General features: G+C 41.7%; 1 protein-coding gene across 1 annotated transcript in view; it reads left to right on the forward strand.

Moving 5' to 3' along the window:
- The first annotated feature begins 4,158 nt into the window (after positions 1–4,158).
- OTC (ornithine carbamoyltransferase) overlaps positions 4,159–12,258 on the forward strand; it is a 28,302-nt gene continuing 20,202 nt past the window's right edge. The window contains exons 1-3 of the mRNA XM_027688864.1: positions 4,159–4,284; positions 8,425–8,563; positions 9,151–9,232. Of these exons, the coding sequence (XP_027544665.1) occupies positions 4,208–4,284; positions 8,425–8,563; positions 9,151–9,232 (298 nt within the window). The 5' untranslated portion in view covers positions 4,159–4,207. The remainder of the gene's footprint in view (positions 4,285–8,424; positions 8,564–9,150; positions 9,233–12,258) is intronic.

A 12,258-nucleotide genomic window follows, 5' to 3' on the forward strand; every position in this document is an offset into this window, starting at 1 on the left:
GCCGGGCCGGGCGGGGCCGGGGGGGGCAGCGCCGCCTGGCGGCCGGAGGGGGGCCGGCACCGCGCCCTCAGAGCCCGCCCCGGAGTGGCCTGGGCCCGGAGCCGGCGCTGAGCGAGTGGCGGAATCACAATCAATTAGGTTGGAAAAGCCCTCTGAGATCATCAAGTCCAGCCTGTGACCGAACACCACCGTGTAAACCAGACCGTGGCACTGAGTGACACGTCCAGTCTTTTCTTAAACACCTCCAGGGGTGGTGACTCCACCACGTCCCTGGGCAGCCCGTTCCAATGTTTAATCACCCTGTATGAGGATAAATTCTTCCTAATGTCAAAACTAAACTCCCCCTGGTGCAGCTTAACACTGTCTCTTCCTGTCCTGTCGCTGGTTGCCTGGGAGAAAAAGGCCAAACCCCACCTGGCTACACCCTTCTTTTGGGGAGTTGTAGTGATGGGACAGGAGGCAATGGCTTCAGACTGAAAGAGGGTTTGTTTAGATTGGATATATGGAAGAAATTTTTTGCCATGAGGGTATTGAGGCACTGGGACAGGTTGCCCAGAGAAGCTGTAGATGCTCCATCCCTGGAAGTGTTCAAGCCCAGCCAGGACCCTGAACAACCTGGTCTAGTGAAAGGTGTCCCTGCCCACGGCAGGAGGGTGGAACTAGATGAGCTTTAACATCCCTTCCAACCTGAATCATTCTGTGATTCAATCATAAGAATCACCCTCCTTGAAGGCCCCTTGCAAGTCTCATTTCTATCAGAAGTTTGCTTTTTGGCAGCATCCCTACATTGTGGGCATCATTTATGTCCCCCTGCTTTGTAGTCTGACTGTGCCTGCAGCTCCCAAAGGAGCCATCCCTCACCGGGTTTCTGTCTTGTGCTTCCTGCTTCCCCAGGCTCCTGGCTCAGCTGTTTCTTTGCTGAGTGATTGGCGAAGCTGGCCTCCCTCAGCTGGGGGAACAGGACATGGCTCTGAAACTTTGTTTTGTCAACACTGTGATTCTGCGGTTCTAAAAGACAAGTTTCCTCTGTTTGATGATCTCTTTCACCAGAATGTTTGTGTAAATTCTTCTGATCAACTGCACAAGATTCAATCACCCACCCAGCCAGTGACACTGGGTAGGGCAGTTCTAGATCCCGCTGAAATAAATCCAGGGGCTTGTACACTTTTAACCATATGTCATGTGTAGTCCCAAACTCACAGTGGAGCTTTTCCCTCCTGCTAAAAAATCTATAGTTATTTATGGAGTTCCATTTTCTTGCTATTCCCATGTATTTCTGATACACCAGGCCATCCCTTGCTGAAAGAAAAAGGTCTTGTTTTCAGGATGATGTACTGCAACAGGGGCTGCAGCAGACAGCCTGGACAATCAATTTCAGCCTTTTTTTATTCAGAGTTTAATCAATAGAGTAGTTTGTGCATAAGATGATGTATCCATATAACTACACACAAAGAGGGGAGGCCACATTTTCAAAAGGAAAAAGAAAGTGCTTGATTTTTGCTCCTACATAAGGCGGGGATTTCATCACTTTGAACCCCAATATCCTTCTGATGCTTTCTGCCCTAACTGCTTCTCCTAAGTCTGAAGGGAGGGGATATCCATCAAAAGCTGTTCAAAATAAAACTGAACAAACATTGTTCCACAAAGTGATGCCTGAGATTGTAGTTACCAGATACTGTGGTTGCCAAGAATATAAATGGATTATGAAACAATGAGCAAGATTCATAGAAAGAAGGTGTCCGCAGCAGGGTTTTGGTTTCTGGGGCTGTGAGATCCTCTTTGAAGATCAACATGTAGTTGGGAGAGATGGGAGCCACCTCACAAAGTTGGACAAATGTACCTCTGCTGGTAGGATGGCTGAGCTGGTAAGGTCTTTGAGCAAGGACTGATGGGTGAAGGACAGAACTACTAGTGGCTGGATGCTGAGCTCCTGGAAGTCTTCACTGGCCACCACTGCACGCAGGATAAGTGGGAAAGACTGTTTATAGAGTGGGCATTTGCTTTTGGGTTTGGATGACCACTGCATGCAGATGAAGCAGAAGTTATGCTGACAGGAGTCTGGTAATGTCCTGTTGTCTCAGATGTCCAAGCAGATACGTATTGCTGGAAGATGATCTTGCTGTGGGCACGGCGAGGTGCAGCAGGTTGGGAGCTGCTCACTCTCGGAGATGCCCCAGTTGCTGCAGCCCCACTCTCCAAAAGAAAAGCACCAAGGCCTGGCCCTTCCTCAGGGTGGGAGGTTGGGAAGAAAATGAGCTGTGGAAAGACGTTGCCTTCTCAAGGTGTTTCCAAAAGGAAGCAGCATGGGCACTCTTGGTGCACCACCCCACAGCCACTGCTGTATGAATGCTTTGCCTACCCTGACTGCTGCTTGCCCTCAGGAAAGGAGGTGTCAAAGGTCAGTCTCCTGCAAGCTCAGAGAGGAGGGAGGCCTTCTGTTCGTTATGTTAGATGACTATATGAATGTCATATTCCTTTCTGACTACAGGCATCTATAAAGCTTAGGTAGTCCCTTCCTCTTAGGAGTGGGATGCAACACTTGCTCACAGGAGTTGACAAGGTAATTGGTCCATGTGGTAACTGGATCGGGCAGTCCCTGTACAGGGTGTAGTGCTAGTTGTCCTAGTTATGTCCCCTTCCAAGATCTTGCCCACCCCCAGCCTCCTAATGGGGGGGAAATTCAAGTAACAGCTGTAACTTATGCTGTGCCAGCACTGCTCAGCAGTAGCCAAAAAACTCGCTCTGTTATCAACACCTTTCTAGCAGCAAAGCACAGCCCTGTGAGGGCTGCTGTGGGGAAAATGAACTCCATCTCAGCCAGACCCAATACAAGGGGTGACCTGAAAAAGGGGCACTGGAACAATCCCCTCCCTGTTGGACTGTAAAACGAGACTGGAGGCCTTGGCACCTTGACCACATTTCCTTTCTCTGCTGTCTTTTCTCCTGGGTGTCACTAACAGAACATATACAGTCTGCAGGGGCTGGGCTTGAAGGTCGTGGGAGTCATTCGCCAGAGGACAACCAGGAGGGAAACCATGGCCCAGCTTTCTTCTCTTTCTTCTCTTTCATTCCCTTCTTATTAATTTCTGTTGGATTTTACTTCTGTCTGACATTTCCCATGGCAACTGCTGCATTTTCCAGGGATCTCAGGGTTGGTTTGGCATGAGGGGTCCTGAACAAATCCCACCAGGAGCTATCACCCTGCATGACTTTTTCACAGCTGTCTCTCTTTCTGGGGAAGTCAAACCTTTTTTCTGTGTGTTTTAATTATATGTTCTTCACATTGCAATTTCAACATATCACTCTCTCTGACAGATACACCATCACCTTGATTTACGCTGGTACGCCTCTCCTTACACAGAGGAGGAAATGAGAAAGTAATGAGGAAATGAGAAAGTAATGGTCATATTTCAAAACCACCTACAGTGCAGGTGGCATAAAGTCTTGTCTGACAATTATATTTGAAGGTAGAAATTTAAATGAAATCACTTCAGTATTTAGCAATTGACCAACTTCAGATTATATAGCAAGCAGTTTAGCATAAGGAGGTAAGCAGGCTACAATATTTCAGTTTCTGGGCCCCACTGAGGGCTGTTTAACTCTACCATAGCACAGTTGAAAACTTTGTTGAAAAAAAAACCAGGAAAACGTACATTTTTTAATGTAGCTGTTCTTCATTCTTGTCAGGGCCCTGAGGGCACAAATAAGCCTTTATGCCCTGCCCAGCTCCACATCCTGGGGTCCAGAACTCTCCTTTTGGCTCAGTGCAGGGCCATCAGTCCCTGCCTGGGCTGTGCTAGAGATAAGGAGCCCCCACGGGCACAGTTGCATCCCTAAGGGAGCTGCCCTGCTAATGCTGCATCCTACAAGCCTTCTTTTGCATTTTTCTACTAGCATGTGCTCCTGTACAAATATTTAACAAATACAAAATAGCTATGAAATGGTGTTGACACAAGTGTGATATGATGGGCAGAAGAGCACAAACTGCAAGTGGTGCAATGGGCTCTGTGAGAAATCTCTGTATCTGTACGGTTTGACCAAGGAAGAGTTTCAGGGTCAGCCCAACCCTGGCCGGGAAAGCTGAAGCAAAGACCTTGGCTCTTGGCTTTCCCTCATTTGCACAACAGCACAGCTCGCCCTCTGCTTCATACTCCTTTCTTTCTCCCAACTTTGTGGGAGTTGGAGTAAGTCTTGATACAAACGGAAGATGCTGTTTAATGTGAGGAGCTTTGTCAGCATTGCAAAACTAACAGGGACCAGGAAGCAGCTGCTGCGACAGTTTCGGTAAGCTTATCCTTTGATTTTATCTGGTGTTCTGTGACATTTGGTTAGAAACCTGGAGACAAAACCAGCTGAATCCTGTAAAGGAGCGAGTGTTTCAGAGAAAGGTGTTGCATTTTTTGCCCTGCGTTTTTAGTACCTTTTTGCCCCTCAAGACAGCAAGCTCTGTGACTTTGGGAGACTGAAGAATTATCCCTTTTAATGTTTGTGGAATACTATGAATACTTTCTGTGGAATGAAGCAGCAAGTTCAGGAAGGAATGTTTCTTCATGAGGTCAGTGTACACTGTAGGTACTGTAACCAATAAGTATGTGAATAAATAACTGGAAATTCTTCATTTAGACAATTATCATGGACAGTATGGGGGAAAATTCTCTCACTGAAGCTGCAAGCTGAATCTCTGCCTTGGTATATTTTTGTCCCTGTATACACTGGAGGCAAGCAGGAAAAACATGATGTGATACAAGGTTCACAGTTAAGCAGGTAGACCTACCTCTGTGACCTGCCCTTGGATTCTTTCCTCAACCACAGAGCTGTGCCTGTCCCCTGTGTCTTCAGAAAAGTACCTTTTTGACTGTGTTTCAGCAAGCTACTTCTTATGCTTATCACATCTCCAGAATCAGGTTAAAATTTTAGACTTGAAACTTAATTCCACATCTTCCTCTGGTTTTAGGTCAGAGTCAATAAGGATAACATTAACAGGTTATGTAACAAGTGATTAACGCTAGAAAACAATGTACAGGAGTTTCATATTCCCAGGAATCCTACTATGCAATAAGTAATTTTTATTCAGCCTTTCTCCATTGCATTAGATGAAAAACAAATGCTTTCCAAGTCATGTTATTTGTTTGCTCCAATTTTAAAGTGGTCCTGAAGCCTGGGTGATAATCTTTTTTATGAATTATGGATTTTCACTGCTGGCAATGGGTGGGAACTTTCTCTGGTTAGCAGAGATGATAGAAAAGCAAATTTGGAGAACAACTGCAGTGAAGCTGGTTTTCCAAGGAAGTAATATAATTTGTTATGTTCCCCACATAATATTGTTTGGTGTTTTTAGGGTTTTTTAACATAATGTAATGTTGGCATAAGCTATCACCACTGGCTGTGAGCATTACTAGCTAAGCACATTATGGTTGATACTGCAGGATAACCTTGTATCTATCAGTCTGTGCTAAGAGGCCAAAGTTACTCTTGTCCCTTCTCAGAAAGCAAGAAACCAAAACTGCTTGACCTTGCAATTTGCCTGTTACATTTTAACTTTGGTATGTTGTCTCATGCTTCTTCTCTGGAATTTATTTGTCCACTTCTGCCTCTCTCTCAGAGGATATAGGAAACAGGGAGGAGAACACATTTCTTGAAGGTCATGGCAATAAAACAGAATCATCATGGGAACATATACAGCAGGAGCAGAACTCTAGTCCAACTTTCTGCTAATAGCCTGTCAAACAGCATATGAGATCAGCTATATCTTTGCTTAGCCACATCTTGAAAATCCTCAAGGATGGTATTTCCCCTCTGGGTAACCAGTTTTAGTGCTTCACTATCTACTAGCCCAGAAATTAGTGGTGAATATTTCTCAATCATGCCAAGTGGTGAAACAAGACCAATGAACAGAAATTCTTGCTTGGTGGGTTGAGATCAGACAATATGTAAGTCACTGGAAGGAATCATAGGTTGCAATTAGAAATACAAGCAGCAACACCAAAGCTGCTCTGGAAACAATGCAGCAAAGGAGAGTAGGGTGACCAAGCAGTAAGCAATCACACAGATTTCAGAAGAGGACAAGTCTATTTTTGTTCCCCCAAACTGGATAGAACAACAAATCCCTGTTCTGAAAAATAATAGTAATAAAGTCACAATTATAGAACTGATTTCCTTCAGAATATACACAATGAATTTAGAGCCAATTACTTGAATATCAGCTAAAAGCCTTGGTCTTCTAGACTGGATTTCAGTGGCTTATCTTGGTGGGCTGTTTTTCATAGTATGGTGGAAACTACCTGACCCAAGAATCCCTGTCCTTTCTTATAAAGTGAGGTATATTCTATTCTGCAGCTTTTGAACATTGAAGTACAGGATATCATTTTACTGGATCTGTAAAACCCACTTCAAATTAAAAAAAAAAAAAAATGGGGCATCCGCATGCTTCCTAACTGATTATAAGTTGTTTGTCTCAGACTGGGAGCAAGCATGAGGACAGAAAGATAACACTTATAGCAAATATGTAACTTTATTTTCCCAATTTTTGTAATACTATGTAGAGAGGTCTTTCTGTCTTGGAAATGTACATTATTTTAAATGGCACTGCCACAAATATTTATTACTTAAGTCACACATAGACTTTACATTGTATTTCTCTTCAGAATCAATTTTCAGAGACACTCTTGAAAAATACAAAGGCAACATTATTCTAAACTTAGGAAAAAAGAAATCCACTTGTTTATCTGCATGGTATTACAGAAAAGTCCAGCCTTCCTGCAGTTTGGGGACCTGTGCCGAGACCAAATTCTGATGCTGCACATTGATGCGAATCTTCGTAGTGTTTTCTGCTCAGCTTAGTGGTGGATCCTCTGAAAGTCTGTATAATGTCTGGAGCACATTGCCCTGATATATAACAGCATATACTGAATTCCAGCAATATTTATCTACAGACCACATGCATGGGATACTTCATATATTCTCCATGTTTCTGCTTTTACATGTATTTCTTTTCACTGTGAAAAAACCTCTTAATAATGGCAGTAGTATAATGTGTATCTAATGTACTTTTAAGGTATCCAGAAGGAAAACACACAGCATTTAGATATCTCCAGTTTAAGAAGGAATTCTGCTGCTTTATTTGAAAATTCATGCAGCTTTTACTGTGACGTCAGAGAGCAATAATGCATGGTACCATTCCCTGAAGAGCTGCTCTCTTCCTCCAGTTTCAGTTGGAGTCTATGCCACAAAATTCTGCCGAAAAACTTCTCCCCCAGATTTAACTAATATATGGACGCAAAATCTTTAGAGATCATAACAGGCCTATCCGCTTCCAAGAATATTATTCATTGTAATTAACAGAAGAATGAACAGAAATCTTTTTCCCCCTCAATTTTCCTAGCTGTGGACTCCAGGGCTTGGCAACTGGCAGGTGCTGTAACTAAGCCCAATCTCAGTGGCGAGCTATGGGGAAACCTACTTGTAACACAAAAGTAGTAGCTGTACTCAATCCACTTGTTTGCATTGTTTTGATCTCCATTCCATTAAATCAGCCTAAAAACGCTGCCTTTAATTAAAAAGACATGTTTAGCTCACACCGATCCAAACCAAGAGTTCAGTGCAGGCTGTATAGTGTTAAGGAGGCTGTAAGTACAATCCCAGAGAAAGGGCTAAGCTGCCACGCTGCCCTATTAATCTTAATAAGGCCTGTGGAAACATGGGCTTGGATGTGACTTTCATTAAGATGCCTCATCTAAGCTAGAGGAAATTTGATCATGTAACTTCTCTGGGTGATCATCAGTGTCCAATTTCATGTGATTCAGAAGTCGTCAACCTGGCTGGAGACCAGAATACACAGAATAAACACACTGCACATGCCCGGAACATCTCTTGTGTGCTACAAGAAGGACTAGATCACATGGCTATTTTGTTGGGGATTTTACCCTCTTCCCCAGTGTAATCGACAGATTTCATACACATTTATATGGAAATGCCACCATTTGTGACAGTGAGGATGGACTGTGGCAGGTGTCTGCTCATCCACAAAGCACAAAGGAGGGAGGAGATGCACCAAGATCCATTTCTGTTATTCTGTCCCCCAAAAGGGCAGCTTTGTGGTCCACACATAAGTTGTTTCACCAAGTTCTGATTAGCATGCAGTTGCCATATGCATCTCAGAAGATGAAAGAAACTATATCTAATGTACAGTTTATAATACAATTTGAATCACTGTTACAGTGGTGATTGATACAGTGCGTAGTGGCACGTTTTGTGTCTGTCTGACGGTAGGAGTTATTTTAACTAATTAACACATTTCATCAAGCTGATCAAGCTGGGTCAAATGAGAGGGGTGGGAGAGACTTCAGGTGCTTGCTCACTGGCTTTAGCATGAGTGCAACTTTGCATCGATGACAAAAAGCATATATTTTTTCCCTTTTGACACAGGTATGGGCCACCAGCTCAAATGAATGTTCATCTGAAAGGTCAGGACCTCCTTACTCTACAGAACTACACAGGAGATGAGCTGAAGTATTTGCTGTGGATGGCCTCAGATTTGAAACAAAGGATAAAGTACAAAGGAGAGGTAAAATGCTTTAACTGTCATTTAGGTCACTCAGATGTTGAAATAAATATTGCTCTGAAGAGCATTGGGAATGAGCCATTCAACTGTCTTGTCCTAGACAAAATCTCCTGAGCTCTTAAATACTGTAAATCATGTCTACAAATCAAAGAGCTTTCCTGTAAAGTGTTCAGAGATATTCTTTAAATACTTCAGAGGACTTCATCTGTGGAAAGGTTAAACAGCTTTGTGCAGCCAACTCCCTGTTGTCAGCTAACCCCATCCATCCACACATGGTGCACATGCAGCACTAAAGGTAGGAAATGGAAGACATTTCCCTGCATGGGATTAAATTAGTATCTGAGTTTTTCTTAATGCTAGCTTGAATTGAGTGCCAAAATGTAGTTGATTTTGCCCCTAGAATTACTTCTTTCTCTTTAACTTTTCCACTGCTAATAAACTTACTGAAGGGCGGGAGAACAAAGCTATGGTTGAAAAAACAACCTGTGCAACTTTTCTAATGCTGAATTAAAATGTGAAAGAATAAGTATTTCATACTTTAAGTGTATAATGACTATAAAATTGAAACGCCTTCAATTTTCATGTTTCAGTATTTGCCTTTGATGCAAGGAAAATCCTTGGCTATGATTTTTGAGAAGAGAAGCACAAGAACAAGATTATCTGCAGAAACAGGTAGGTCTGAGCAATAGCACAGCTGGATTTTGTATGAATCTGTATGCAGTGAGTATGTACTGAAAAACACTGCATAATTTTGTATTTAGTAATTTCTACTCAGGAGAAACCTAAATGATGGTATCTCATTGTCTTTCACTTCACATATTAAGGTCACAAGCACATTGTTTTGGTCACTGAAAATTTGCCAAATTATTCCAAAACACAACAGATAGGAAATAAAGTAACAGGCAGAAGGAAGCACTTCTGGTGCAAGCTCCTAGTTGTACTAGCAAGATGCACATTTCCTAACATCTGTTTCAGTAAGCATCACAAATTTAATTCTGTGCAAGCTCTAATAAATATTTTTCTAATGTATTATGCATTACCATTGTCACATTTCAAAGCATGTGTTTAGGCTGGGAATCACAGTAATGCCTTGACATAAATTAGGGGAAAAATTTAATATGATTACCTATAGGGGGAGATAACTTCATGGAGACTCCAGGGTATTAGCCTAATAAGATCAAGCACTGGAATATTATTCTTTTAGGATACAGTTCTGGAAACACTGAAACACATACATATGATGTCTTTATTTATATGGTAGTTGTTCTGAAATCAATGGAACTGCTGAAATAAATCATTCATGTACTTACATGTTAGCAAGCAATAACTATAAATTGGTGATACGTCAAGGAAGATTCTCACATTCAAGCAGACCCAGCATCCCTTAGGCTGACTTCTCCCTAGTGAAGGGACAGGAAACCCATTGAGCATTCACATTTCTTTGCAAGATGTAAAGGCAAAGGTAAAAATAATGGAAGGAAGAAGCAGACATGGTAACTGCAAGCACTTCTGAATTTGCCTTTGTATTCTCTGCCACAGCAACTTGCCTGTTGATCATGCTTTTTAAGTAGACTTGTTGTTGCTTTCTGTTTTCTCCAGATAATCAGGACTTATGAATGTGCATTCATTCTCTGTGAAGACCACTCACCTTTTAATTCCTGAGTTTTTAGTCCAGTTTCTAGTTGCCTGCCTTAACGGTACATGGGCAGGTAATGAATTCTCTGAATCTGTTTATCCTTCATTCTTCTGTGTTCCAAGGGAAGTGCTACTTAGTCCTTGGCTTTTGAAGGCTTATGGAAGGGGGAAGCTCAGGAAAGTTCAAATGAATTAACTTAAGTATGGGAGTTAATGCACATAAATTCATCCAAGAGGGATTAAGCTCCAGTGAAATAAAACCAATTTATTTCTGAGTAAGAGCTTCCACAAGGGAGTTTAATGCAGTTTAACTTCTGTGCATTAACTTCACACCTTCGGTTAATTGGTCTTAAGTCCCTTAAGCCTAAGACTTTCTTTCAAAGGCAGACTCTGTCTATGAAAACTCTACACATTTCAGCTGCTTTTTTAACATAAATGACTTCTCCCTTGGAATTTCTAACTCAAAACAAATGTGGGGCCACATGTGTTCCTTTTAGCTAAATAAGCTAATTTAAAACCAATTTTCTAATGTCCTGTGAAAGTGGACATTGAATTGGATTGGAGTGTTTATTTATAAAATTATTGAGTTGTCTCAAATAGCACTTCCCATGAGTTATACCTTCAATATCTTGAAGGAGGTCATTTGTGGGACATGGTTCTAGTGATGAGATTAATGTAAACAAACTTTGTAACTCTCAGGATCAGCCAAATGAAAATCAGTGAGTTTCATTATAAAGAAATAGAGACTTGGAAATCACTGATTACAAAATCTCCTCTGTGCAGGGTCTAGGAGATTGTTGTGACATATTAACACCATGGAAGTTTTTTTCTGAACTCCTGCTGTCCCTATGCCTATAAAGAACATCATTTTTTAAAAATAATATACAAATTCACAGAATGATTCTCTCCGGTATGTCCATGTTTCTCATACTGAAGAGCCCCAAGCCAAGCACTCCAGGTTTGGCCTCACCAGTGCTGAATAAAGAGGAAAGATCCACCTGCTGGCAGTACTTTGTCTAGGATCTTATGAGAGAGACACTGTCAAGGGACATGATGAAGTCCAGGCTGACAACACCCACTGCACTCCCCTCATCTACCAGGCCAGTCATAGAATCATAGAAGTTTATTAAGTCAGTCAAGCACGACTCCCTCTTTGTGAAGCCATGCTGACTACTGATGATTTTCTTGTTCTTAATCTACCTAGAAATGGTGTCCAGGATTAGTTGCTCTGTCATTTTCCCATGGATTGAGGTGAGGCTGGATGGCCTGTATTATCTGGATTCTCCTTCTTGCCTTTCTTTAACTTAGGGGTGACAGTTGTTTTCCTGCAGTCTTTGAGCATTTCTCCCAGTCATCAAGATTGATCAAACATTATCAGAACATTAACTGTAAGAGAGCAGTTGACATTTGTGGTTTTTCCACCATCCTATGCCTCTGAACTGTTGCATTCTGATGACATTGCAACTGTACTGAATAATGTACAGTTCCTCGGGGTATAATGCATGACCTCTTTAATCTTGTCCTAAAGTGTATTTCTGAAACTCATATTATTTTACCAATTCTAAGACTAGTAGTGATGTTGTAAGTTTAACTCAGAACTACAAGTACCTTCTATAGAATACTGGCAAAGTAAATCCAGTTTTGTGGAGCCTACTAGATTTATTGCTATCACTGGCTACTATATTGGAAAATGTGACATCTCTACTATTGTACCGGAAAATGTTGCCTCTTCACAGTCAGAATCCCATACTCATTCTGCACAAAATCTTTTTGAAAACAGAAATATTCCACATGCTCATATATTACTTGTAAAATAAACATCCTCAGGCATGGCATAAAGGTGACTGCCCTGTTTTTGTTATAACCTTGGTGTAAAATATTCTGATTGTCACTGTTGCTTTTAAAATATACAACTACAGTTATGTTTTAGTGAATAAGTCATAAATAAATCCAACCATTTCACAGATGCTGAATGCAGACAATATGTCACAGGGTAGAAATGGAGAGGAAACAATATAGGCAGGAAAGCCTTCTCTTGTTGTGCACTGGAATATACAGAGGTT

This window comes from Neopelma chrysocephalum, unplaced genomic scaffold, assembly GCF_003984885.1.
Source record: "Neopelma chrysocephalum unplaced genomic scaffold, ASM398488v2 Primary Assembly neopelma1_76, whole genome shotgun sequence".
Taxonomy (NCBI): domain Eukaryota; kingdom Metazoa; phylum Chordata; class Aves; order Passeriformes; family Pipridae; genus Neopelma; species Neopelma chrysocephalum.